This window comes from Ambystoma mexicanum, chromosome 3p, assembly GCF_040938575.1.
Source record: "Ambystoma mexicanum isolate Mex_15411 chromosome 3p, UKY_AmexF1_1, whole genome shotgun sequence".
Taxonomy (NCBI): Eukaryota; Metazoa; Chordata; class Amphibia; order Caudata; family Ambystomatidae; genus Ambystoma; species Ambystoma mexicanum.
Genome location: NC_090925.1, coordinates 114,773,275 through 114,786,624, shown reverse-complemented (window position 1 = coordinate 114,786,624; position 13,350 = coordinate 114,773,275). Strand labels below are relative to the sequence as shown.

General features: G+C 43.7%; 1 protein-coding gene across 1 annotated transcript; it reads right to left on the bottom strand.

Annotated features, from left to right (window-relative positions):
- Window positions 1–472: 472 nt before the first annotated feature.
- Window positions 473–1,048, bottom strand: LOC138579804 (olfactory receptor 5V1-like). The gene has a single exon (XM_069650034.1). The coding sequence runs from the start codon at window positions 1,046–1,048 to the stop codon at window positions 473–475; it is 576 nt and encodes a 191-aa protein (XP_069506135.1).
- Between the last annotated feature and the right edge of the window lie 12,302 nt (window positions 1,049–13,350).

The following is a 13,350-nucleotide window of genomic DNA, read 5'->3' as shown; positions in this document are numbered from 1 at the left end:
TTGCTAATTGCAGAGATCATTGCGAAGGGTCTTTTCCATCTAGTGTTAGTCCCTCTTCGATGTCATGCTACTATCCTTTAGTGGTAAGGCAGTGTGCGCAAAGGTGAGTATGAATGGCGTTGCCTGCTCCATGCATCCAGTGTTTGTCTTTACCAACCGCCAATGCAAAGACAAGAGACCTCATAATGTCCCGACTTGGGCAAAGATATGTAAATACATTTCATAGCCAAAGTTTGATCAGTTGATACTGGTCTACACTGTCACCAGTACAGAACTACAAAATATTCAACTTTTCAAACTAAAATTGTATTTCTGTGGAAAATCTGCAATAGGGAAAATGATAAGTAACACAGAAAAAAAGCAGCAATAGAGGGTGCAACCCTTTAGAAAGCATCATCAAAAATGTACAGCATTAACTTTTGAAAAGTTTCTATAAAAAGAGATCTTGTCAGGAGTTGTTGTTTCTTATATCCTATGCTCTGTTCTTGTTCTTTCTCAGGGCGCTTTTTAACTCTGCATTTTTTAGACTGTATATAAGGGGGTTACACAGTGGAGTAACGGCGATGTAAGACAAAGACCACAGTTTGTTGCTTTTAACTGAATACGTTGATGTTGGCCGGATGTAGGTAGAACAAATAGAGCCATAGAATAAAATGACCACAGTGAGGTGGGAGGCGCATGTGGAGAAGGCCTTGCGCCTCCCTGCTGTAGACTGGATTTTCAGGATGGCCGAGATGATGTTGATGTAAGATGAGATGATTAAAATAAATGACATCAGCGGCAATATAGCACCAATGATGTAGGTCATTGTCTCGACGGAGCGGGTGCTCGTGCATGAAAGCTTCATAAGAGCAGTGAGATCACAGAAGAAGTGGTTGATTATGTGAGACTCACAGAAGGAGAGCCTTGAAACTCCTATAGTATGCGATATGGGAGTTGCAAGACCAATGGCCCAGGTGCCCACAGACATCCGGATACACATAGCCTGATTCATGATGACCATGTACCGTAAAGGATTGCAGATGGCCACGTAGCGGTCATAAGCCATGACTGTGAGAAGAATTAATTCTGAAGCCACCATGGCCATGAAAAAATATGTCTGCAGCAGGCAATCGGGAAGAGAAACATGCGTGCCTTCCAGAAAGAAGTGGACCAGCATTGGTGGGAATATGGTTGTTGTGTAAGTGATGTCCACGAAAGACAAATTTGTGAGGAAGAAATACATGGGAGTGTGCAATTTTGTGCTAGAATAGACAATTGCCACAATAAGAAGGTTTCCCGTCAGAGATAACAAGTAAATCATCAAGAAAGTAAAAAAAAGCGGAACTCGTAGCTGCGGAAAATCAAAGAACCCCACCAGGATAAACTTGATTGTCGAAGTCTGATTGTCGTTTTCCATTTTTACAGCGTCTGTTGAGGGAGACAGAAGACTGTGTTTAAATAAATCTGTTCAATTTTGGCCCCTTACTCCCTTGCCTGTGTATCATTCCTCAATGTGCTATTCATACATGGAACCAGGAAGATAATATTGACCTCCTCTCAGTTGTTAACACTTTTTTACCACAGAAAGTGGGGGACACCCCCTGTAATACCCCCTTTAAGGCCCCTTCTATCTATCTTACCCCAACCTACCATCTGTGTTAAAAAATAGGTGTAACAAATTAGACAAAAACAGAGTCTGTAAAGTTGCCATTCGGCAAATGTGGGGTATGTCCATGTTGTTGAGTGTTTTATGTAAACATATACACTGTCATTTTATATTTTGTGTGTTTCTTTTTCTAATATTGACATTTTATAATTCAGTGTGTTGCTTATTACATTTGTTGCATGCTAAATTTGATGAAGATTAGTTCAACGTCCTTAAAATGATGTTCCTCACATAGAATTAATTACCTTTTTCGAATGGGTTAAGAGTAATTTAGGATGAGTAATTGTTATATTTAGTTCCCAGTGTAAGCATGGTATATATTTTTGATTTTGGAGGGGGAAAGATCACGTTTTATGTTTTCTCATTTTTACAGCCTTGCTCTTGTCCTCAGTAAGTGCCATTTTTTTCATTTTGGTCTATCAGAATACAAGAGGCATTGACTGCATTGTAGACATTCTGATTTCAGAAGCACACAGAGAATTCTGGTAACAACAATGCAATTTCCCTGTAAGATATCATTAAGGGCTTTAAGTGTGCGGGGGCTATGGCAGCCTGGAAATACCGCTAGGGTTCTGCTTCTTAATGGGGTTAGGAAGAGTCGTTCAGCAGCAACATATGAAGCTGTCTTGATGTTTTTAGTGGCCATGTGAAAAGGCATCTGGAAAGGTCTATGGTGATTGTGTCTGCCTGAGCCCACAAAATCGAGGCACTTTTGTGCCTGGATAACACTACAGGTAGGGGTCTTGATAGAGCTACGATGAGAGTTGGCATCTTGGATGCTTGGGTCTTAATGAGAGCAAATTAAGGGGTTGTATAGACTTGTTTATGAAGAGGGGTTCAGCAGTGATATAGGAAGAGGTCTGGATGTTTACTTGTTTCTGGGTGGGAGCAAATGAAGAGGTGCTATGGATGGGGTTAGGAAGAGGGGTCCTGCATCAATATATGAAGAGGCCTAGATGGGCACCATACACAAATGGTGAAGAAACCCGGGTGGGCGTAACCAACATTATATTGACATGGAGAAGAGGACCAGGCATGCAAAACACCCTAAAATAAATAAAAAAATAAACCTTTTTAATTCATGATAAATAACATAATTAAAAAGCATATCTCAAAACATTACAATTCAACACGTTCAGAATGACTCGCATGTCATACAACCTCACACATAGCTGGTCTGATAGCACAGCGAGTAGAGCGCTCGCTTTGACATTTGTGCAGAGCTTACTGATGCAGGTTCGAATCCTGGCAACCATTCTAAAAACCACAAAAAATAGAAACCACTAATTAATACTGGTAAAATGCTGCAACTCCACCAGCCATTCCCTCACCCACTCTTTCCAAATGTACAAAAATGCATGGAATAATATTAACAAACTAAAATATACCATGTGTGTCCTGAATTGAAGGCACAAAGGTTAAAATACTTTGCCCAATTTGTAAACTCAACTCACAATGTAAATAGAGATTTCATATGGTACAGAATGCTACATAACAATTGTACAAGTCTAAAAATTCGTGAGACAACCTTTTTAAGAAATGTGTGTGATTTGAGTTAAAGATTGCAACGATTTTAGGTCTATGGATACGTTTAGTGATTTTAATGAATTTAAATTAATGAACAGTTTATTTGTGAAACTGCTCTTTCGTGTGTTTTTGTGAGTATGTAGAATTGTGTTTAGGTTGCTGATACTTTTCTCTTGTACAATATGTTCTGTTGATGAAAATGACTACTTAATTTGCTTTTCTTTACTTTTTTAATTTAAGATATTGTTATGTTCGATACTGTGATTTTGTAAAGGTTTGTAAATAAACTAAAATAAATAAATACATAAATAAATAAATAAATAATATATACCATGTCAATTTATGCCAGTATCACGCATCGGTTATGATAGGCTTCGCCAATTCAGTTGGGACCTCAAAAGTAGGTTGTTCCATAAAGCACCAGGGACCAATTTGACTTGTAGAATCTGTATAAGCAAACCTTGAGAACAGTACCAGGCATTAATAATGGAGGGCACTAAACTGAAAACCAAAAGGCTCAGAGAGCCTGCCCATGACTGCTATTCCAGAGTGTCAGCGGGTGGAGAAATGTGAAGAAAGGTGAGACACTGCCCCAGTGAGAGTTCAGCTGCACCCCAAGATGTATTTATCTATTTTATTTATTTTTCTTACATAGCGACCAAACCCTGAGGGACCAAGGCTTTACTTCAAAAGTTACAGTGATAGAAAACAAAAGTGCTTACAGTTACAAAATTAATACAAAAAAGGGTAAGTGCATGGTGCCAGCCACATGTTACATGGCAACAGCAGGATATACAAATACTGGGTCATAGTTAGTGGGCAAATACATGGTGCCAGCGGCATGTTACATGAAGGCAACTACATACATATGCAGGGTCATAGTCAGGTGGCACGTATATGGTGCCAGCCACATGTTGCATGGCGGCAGCAAGCCATATATATGCAGGGTCTTGGTTAGTGAGGGAATACATGTTGCCAGCCACATGTTACATGGCGGCAAGGTGCACATATAAGCTGGTCATAATAAGTAGGTACATGGAGCCAGTCGATATTACATATTATCACTCTTCATACTAACACGGAGAAAACTCTACATATGCAGGCACTGTGCCAATCCCATATTACATGTGGCAAATACATACAGATATAAGGTTTTGATTGGCTAGTAATATCGCAGAAGCGATGACAATAAAGTAGGGTGACAGCTACTCACATACATGAAGTCGGGTCCATGGAAGCACTTGTACTGACAAACCTCGATCCGTTAGTGGGGTAAGGGTTCATGTGAAAAGCCATGCGACAAAAGGGAGGGGGTGGGGGGCATTCACTCACACTGGTGACTGAGGGGAGGGGGTGGGGGCATTCACTCGCTTGGCACCCAAGGGGAGGGGGTGGGGGATATTCACTCCACTGGCGACTGGGGGGAGGTGGAGGGGGGCATTCACTCACACTGGTGACCGAGGGGAGGGGGTGGGGGGCATTCACTCGCTTTGCACCCAAGGGGGGGTGGGGGGCATTCACTCGCACTGGCGACCAAGGGGGAGGGTGGGGGGCATTCATTTGCACTGGCGACTGAGGGCAGCGGGTGGGGGGCATTCATTCACACTGGAAACCGAGGGGAGGGGGTGGTGGATATTCACTCCACTGGCGACCGGGGGGAGGTGGAGGGGGCATTCACTCACACTGGTGACTGAGGGGAGGGGGTGAGGGCATTCATTCACATTGGCAACAGAGGGGAGGGGGTGGGGGCATTCAATCACACTGGCGACCAAGGGTAGGGGGCAGGGGGCATTCATAAATACAGGTACGTGGCATACCGTGGTGGACAGGGGTAGACAGGGCCTTGGGAGTGGGCCTTTTGAGGAAGGCCGGCCAAGCCTGCCGGCCTTCCCATTGGCCCAGATGAGCAGGGCTATAGCCAACACCAGGCTTCCAGCAGCACCCTGCCCAGCACTTGAGTGCAGGCTCCAAACACGGCCATCTTGGAATGGCAGATTGAAATACCAACAAAGTAGGGCATACAACGTTGAAGCGAAAACAGGACAGTAACAAAGCAAAAAAAACATGTGGGACTTCAAGATTGTAAAAGTGCCTATGCAGGCAAAAGTCTGGGAAATATTACAGTCCAATTCACAGCTCTGTCACGCACCGCTTCGTGGGAGCCCAAAATATAAGGCTTACCTTTCTAATGTCCGTGCTGACAGTGCGATGGAAATCCGAGGCTGAGAGAGGAGAGGGAGCTGCAGCCGCTCACACTGCTGCATCCGTGAAGAGAAATTAATGTAAATATATTAATGAAAATACAGAGGACATGCATTCCATCACCAGCACCACGACAGAAGAATTCCAGAGAGGTATGGGAGAGGGCAATTACTAAACCCACACCTCAAAGTGAAGTCCTTGGCACCAGAGTGAACATGTCTAATCCACCACACATCACATAATTTCCACAAGGTTAAAGCCGGAGAGTGAGAATATATGTCAATATACATGATCGCGCTTGCCCTTCCAATATTCTGTGTATACAGCCTCCTACTTCTTGATTTCCAAAGTGCTCACTGTGCAGCATCTAAAGAAACACTGCCTGCAAACATCAAAACTCTGCACCGCATCAAGCTGCAAAAACTCTTGTATTCATTATATTCACCCAAAAACATGGCTCTCAACAGCCACCAGTGCCCAGCAGACCATGTAAAGGCTCCCTTACCTCAAACCGGAGCAAGGTAGTCCAGACGCAAAATAACAGTAAGTTTCCCGTAACACCCGAGTACATGAACGCACTAAATGTAGTGCAACAGACACCTAAAAACGAGTCACGTGTGCAAATATCACGTGATCGTGGCAGGCCCACCACAGGACCAGACCACGTTGCCAATCAACCCGGGCTAGATGGCTCAAAAGGAATTAAACAAAACTACAATGCCCAACTATACTCGGTGGATGCACGACTCAGGAGCATGATAGGTAATTAAGCGAGTACGAATTCCCAGGATCTTATCCACTGTGTATCGCAGCTCCTAACCACTAAATGTGTCAGTCACTGCCAACCTCTGTTATGAGTTCTCAATACTGTAAAAGGAAATTCGCCATAGAACGTGGAACGCAAAGCATAGAGGATGTACGGTATAAATGTAACACTTCCATTTTCATTATTATCTGCATATGTAGTCAGTGGGAAATGAACATGGCAATATTAACCATCCAAAAGAAAAGCCAACGATGCAGGCCACCTCAGAACATGTACATGCGCCCTGAACCCCCCCCACCACCCCACTCAAAGACGCACTAGTGAATGCTGGGTCAATACCCGCACATGCCCTAGACATTTGTGACCTAACCTCAATGCATTACCTTGACTTCCTAGCTGTCTCTGCGACCTGGCTACTTGCAGCATCTGGACCTGCCTCATCTATTGCCCTTCCCCCTGGCTTCACCATCCTTAGGAGTGACAGACACAATGCCACAGGTGGCGGAGTTGCTTTGATAACTAAGATCTCACTCCCTTTCAGACAAACCTATAAGACCATGTTATGAACTTCTACCTCCTCACAGCTAAACTCTCTATATCTAACACTGACACTATCACTGTTCATGCCATTTACCGCTCCCCAGGCCCAGTCCTTTCCTTCAAAGAGGACCAACTACATACACTGGGCTCTAACATAAAAGCTACCTCTAAATCCATCCTCCTAGGAGACCATACCCTTGGCCTCATTGATCCCAATGATCTTCACTCTACATCCGCAGCCAACTCACTCAGCGCATTAGGCTTCAAACACTGCATCAATAACTCCATGCATTGCAAAGCACACAGCTTGGACTGGATCGCAGATATTAACTGCAAAGTAACCATCTCCGTCAACACCCTTTGCCCTTGTTCTGATCACAGTATCCTTCACCTTGGAACCCACTAGACATCCCAGGCCCTCCACCACTGCCTTGCTCCCTGCCCTTACACGTTGCTACAAGAACCTCACAAAAGAGAAAACCATACCATTGCTTAGCTCACTCCAGTCAGCTGAGCTACTCAACACATCTGACCCCAATGAGCTTGCCAATGCATGCACAAAAACACTTTCTGGAGCCATTGACACCATCGGCCCACTGACAATGCAAAAACCCAAACCTACAGTACACTCCAACTCATGGTTTACTCAGAAGCTCCAACTGCTCCACAATGGGAAAAAGCCCCCTCTGACACTCACAGACACCTCTTCATCGCCACAGCCAATTGCTACAAGCAGGCCATCATATGTGCTAAAACCTCTACATACAATGCCAGAATCAAGAATGCTAAATCCAATACTAGAGAGATCTTCTCCAGTGTTAGAGTACTGCAAGCACCGTCCACCCCCCTTATATCATCCTAAAAGATGAGGCCTGGTACTACAACATACAGAAAGCGCTCTTTGATAAAAAACGACTCCCTACAAACAAAATCTCCCTCAAACAGGCGACCCTCAAACCCCTGACAACAAACTGTAGTGCTCCCCATGGTACACTCCATCCCTTTTCTGAACATGCATTTGTTTCAATTCAAAAGCATTTCAGTAGCCAAGGTGAATGCCTTACTAAAAACCCTGAAACCATCAAAAGGCAAAGGCGATGTCTGCCCAGCCCAGGCATCAAAGACTGTTCCGACACCATAACCCCCTTCATAGCCTCCTTCATCAACGCCTCCTATACAACCAATGTGGTCCCCTCCAGTCTCAAAGTAGCATGGATACTTCCCCTGCTGAAAAAACCTACCTTACACCGGGGGAACCCCCAACAATAACCGTCCCATCACCATGGTCGCATTCTTCCTAAAAATCCTGGACAGGGCAGCATACCTCAAATCCAGCACTACCTAGAGACCTACCATATCTTGGGTATGCATCAGTCTGGCTTCAGGCCAGGACATGGAACGGAATCCGCTTTGCTCGACTTGAAAAATCAGATGGACGACATCAGGGATGAGGGAAAACTGGCACTTCTCCTTCTCCTTGATCTCTCCACTGCCTTCGACGTTGCCGATCTCAAGATTCTGCATAATCATCTCTCCATGGCAGCCAACGTCGCTCCCGAGGCCACGGCCTGGATTGCCTCCTTCCTGGAGGAAAGATCAAACAGTCTTTGCTAACAATGTCTCTGCCCAACCGTCTCCCATCTTCTGTGGGGTGCCCCCAAAGCACCTGTGTTTCCCCCACCCTCTACAACATATTTACAAAGCCCCTATTTGACCTACCTATACTCCATCGGCATATCATACACTAATTATGCCAATGACACTCACATCCTCCTCCTGCTCTCTGGCAACTACCAACAGGACACAGAAACCCTAAACTCAGTATACCTCATCATCCAAGCCTGGATGGCCACCCACTTCCTGTACCTGAATGACGACAAGACTGATATCCTCCTACTAGGTCCGGCTGCAGTGTTAAAACATCTTACCCCTTGCTACTCTTCCTTCATTATTGATGGAATCTTCATCCCAGTCTCCCCAGCGGTGAAGGCACTGGGTGTATGCCACCCTCTCCTTCCCATTCATGCTATTGCCTCTTCAGCCTCCTACATGTCAAAGTTGATCAATGCTGCCAGATCCTTTCTCACTGAAGACAGGTGCCTGACTATTGCCTGTCCAGTCATATGCTCAAGACTTGACTATTACAATGCTTTGTTTTCAGGTACTTCGGCAACCAACAGTTACAAAATGCAAATCATACAGAATACAGCTCTCCATGCAGCAGCCATACGATTGGTGCATTGGCTCCCAGTAAAGGAAAAAATTATGTTCAAAACCGTATCTATAGCACATAGATGTTTATCCAAATCAGCTCCTCCTCACAAAGGATCAGCAAAGTCCAATCCACTATGCCTACCAGATCAGCCTATGCACACCATCTTAACCAGCCCAAATTCAAATGTGCCAAGGCAGGTGGGTCGAGTTTCCCCGCCATGGCAGCCAAACACTGGAACACACTCCCGCCCGCCCTAAGGACTGAGCCCTCGTTTTTGGTTTTCCAAAGATCCCTCAAAACATGGTTTTTTGTATAACGTTTCCTTGTTGCTTCCTTCCTGCCACAACCAGCAATCTATTCTACACTCTATGCTCTGTGAGTAACTTGGCGGTCCATGTAACTAGTCCTGTAGCAACCAGCAATCTCTTATGCATTCCAATCATTGTGAGTAACATGTATATTTCAGCGCCTTGATGCCCTTGGGCTTAGCACGCTTTATAAATGTGAAAATAAAAAATAAAAATGAAAAAAAAAACATGGACCCTTGCAACACTGGTTTAATTAAAAAACATAACAAGGCATTAAAACAGGCCACCCAGCAATTGCTTAAAAGTGTATTATTTATTTATTATTATTTATGTGGAGGCATCATTATGCATTCCACATATCTGAATCCAAGTTATAGTAACAGACTTTTCTTTTTTGAAACCCTACATTCACACAGTGTTTATACCCATTTACACGTCTGCAGATTGTCCCAAAAAATGCAGAATCCCAAAGATAGGGTGTTACCAAATTGCTTCATTATGCATTAATTACCAGGTGTAACACAAACAGGTCTAGTGGTTTCATTGATAAATATTGTTCATCCTACACATTGCGCCATTCAATGCATTCTTTTAAGCCTGTTAAATGGCTTTGTAGGTTAGAAAATCAAGCGCTGTTCCATTGACAGTAATCTGTGATTCATCTGTTCCTGGTTTTGACCTTTGATCTTCATTAGTGTGACTCATTGAAATTCCTCAAAACCATTCTTCCTCTCTATGAAATGGTGAACCAAAGGTAAATTTTCTACTGAATATTTCAGAAAACTATGATGTTCAATCATATGCGTCTTGCATTTGCGATTGGTTTTACCAATATATCTTAAGTCACATGTGCAGACCAGCATGTAAATTACATTGCTAGTTTTACAATTAGTCAGATAAAGCAATTGCCATGGTTCTCTGAGGCCAAGATCGATAGTTTTTGTGTTGTAGGTCTGGTTACACATGGTACGCCGTATTTGAAATGACCAATCACGGGTGTTAGCCCCGATGTAGCGGGTAAAGTAGTAGCTCTCAAGGGTGGTTTTTTAAGTTGATTGTGTTTTACCATGTCTCATACCTTTTCACCATTTTTAAACGCAAAAGGTGGTTGGTCATAGCCTTTTTCAAAACACTTCTTCCAATGTTTAGTCAACATGGTTTTGATTTTATACTATAAGTCTGTGAAAGTAGTCACAAAAAAACAACCTATTCGAAAGTGTGCTTATCCCTGATGAGTTCCAACAAAGCTTCACAACTGTGGTTCCAGGCTTGTTTTTTAGCTCGTCTAACTGTAACAGGACGATATCCCCTGTCCTGTAGTTTGGCGGTTAAAGTCAGGACCTCATTCTTGTAAGATTCCTTAGTACTGATATTTCTCTTAAGCCTCAGGAACTGGCCAAAAGGTTAATCAGATTTAATATTTACCGGATGATGGCTATTATATTGAAGCAGAGTGTTCCAAGGTTTCACTTGTATGTAAATTTTGAGAAAAGCATTTTGTACATTGATCTATTTAATGAATACATCAGCTTCAAAAGAGCTTCCTGACCAAATGATAAAGATGTCATCAATGAACCGATACCATGCCATGATCTGGGATTTATATGGATAGGAATATGCATATACCACAATTCTCTTAAAAGTTTGTACATATAAATTGGGCAAATTAAGGGCCATGGCGGAACACATGGCAGTCCGTTCAATTTGCAAGAAAAATTGTTCTTGGAATCTGACAACGTTTTTGGTCAAGGAAATTTAATACACCACATGATAAAGGTACTAAGAACCAGATGGTTATCAGTTCTCCCCAACAACACCTCTTCGATAACATCCTAGGTGGCCTGTTGGGGGATGCCTATGTAAAGAGATTCAATATCCATACAAATGGGCAATTGTGTGTTAGGATCAAATGTCACACCTTCAACCTTGTTAATAAGGTTCTTAGTATCTTGTATATCGGAGTCCATCATCATAGCAAATGGACGTAGGTAAAAGTCTGAAAACATTGAGAGTGGTTCCAGGATGTATGAGACACCTGATTCAATAAGTCTCCCAGGAGGATTTGCTAATCTTTTTTGTATTTTAGGCTAAATATAAAAGATTGGCAATCAACCATTCTTTTTAACCAAATGTCCTGCTTCCTGGGGACTAATACAGTCATGTTCTAGTGCCTCCAACACTTTAGATTCCATCAAGCCTGACAGTTCTCCAGTGGGATTCCGTGGAATCTTTTGGTAACTAACGCCATCCCCCCACCCTTATCTGCCTGGCGAATAACAATGTCATCCTAGCTACCCAATTTTTTAAGGATGTTTATCTCTAGTTTGGATAAATTGGAGTGAAATGGTCTTACTTGTTCCTACATAATTATGAGATCTTGTAAAGCTTTTTTTTCAAGTAACAAAGATGTGGGGGAATGAGAGTGTGCTGGTGCACAAGAAGTAGAGGGATTTTTTAGACCTGAGCAGTTGTTATGGTCAAATGTCTTGGCTAGTTGGAAATATTCTTTCAGATGGATTTTTCGCATAAAATTAAAGAATTCAGTGTGGAACTAAAATGCATCATTATGTCTAGTGGGTACACATCCTAAACCCTTACTGAGATCTTGTTCTATTTCAGGTGACAGTCTGTAAGTTAATAGATGTATAACCACTGTGCATGGCTCCTTGCCTGTACCCGGTCGTACGTAATCCCACTGTCTTCTGCCCTGGCCCGATCTGAAAAAGCAGAAGAATGTGTGTGGATGTGTCTACAAGGGAGGGGGTCTAGATGGGGGCTGCGTTGCTTGGGACAGGTTGGGAGCACATGAAGAGGTGGTATGGATGGGGTTATGAAGAAGGGTTCTGCAGCAATATATGATGAGGTGACTGGGTAGCTTGCATCTGGATGAGAGCATATGAAGAAGTGGTATAGACTGGGTTACGAAGATGGGCTCTGCAGTGATATATGAAGCAGTAGGATAGCTCAGGGGCAACATGCTCGCCTTGGAAGCAAGACGATATGGAGCACCACAGGTCCGCGCTCAGAAACCTCTGGGTTTTAAACGTATTATAAATAACCGATCATATCATATCATATGGGTTGTTTGGATCTTAGCGGGAACAGATGAAGAGTTGGCATGGATGGAGTTATGAAGATGGGGTTCTGCATTGATATATGAAGAGGTCTGGGTGTTGATTTATGTGCTTCTGTCTGGATGGGAGCATTTGAAGGGGTGGAACGGAAGGGGTTATGAAGAGGAGTTCTGCATGGACATATGATGTGGTCTGTTTGGCGACTTGGATACGCGAGTATCGATGGGAACATATGAAGAGGTGGTATGGGTTGAGATACAAGGAGGTGTTGTATCTCAATGTGGCTATGGGTATTGGATATGTCGGAGGCTATGATGATGAGATTTGGCAGGCCCTATGGGAGTGGGGTCTGTCAAGGCTATGAGGATCAGGTCCCATTGTAATTGGGTCTGGGGTGTAAAGCTGCTTTTATTGTGTAGGGTGGTTCTGGTGATTCTGTCTGGGGGACGTTCTGACTGGGTCTGGTGTATATGGCTACTGTCTAGATGGGCCTGTGACAATGTGTCTGGATAGGGCTATGGCGATTGAGTCTGGGTGAACATACAATGAGTGATCAATATTGTGTGTGGATGGGCCTGCAGGGGAGGGGGTGGGGAACCTGGATAGGGCTATGGCGATTGTGTCTAAATGGGCCTACATAGAGGGGTCTGGGTGGTGACTAGGGTGCTTGGGTCTGGACAGGACCATTATGAAGAGTTTAAATGGATGGGGTTATGAAGAGGGATTCTGCACAGGTATATGAAGAGGTGGTCACAATGGATATAGGAAGAGGGATTGTGCCTGTCATTGGCTCCAAGGATTGGGTCTGGCAGGGGCAGTATGTAGGATATGACTGGGGCTATGGGTATTGTTTCTGGCAGGGGCTATGGGGATGGAGTCTGGCAGGAGCTATAGTGAATGGATCTGGGTGTAGGATTCATGGTGGTGGTGTTTGGATGACTCTGATGATTTCATCTGGGGGATGCTCTGACTGGGTCTGGCGTCTATGTGACTGTGTAGATCGGCGTTTAACGATGTGCCTGGACGGGGTTATGGTGATTTTGTCTGTTTGAGCCTACTCAGATGGGTTT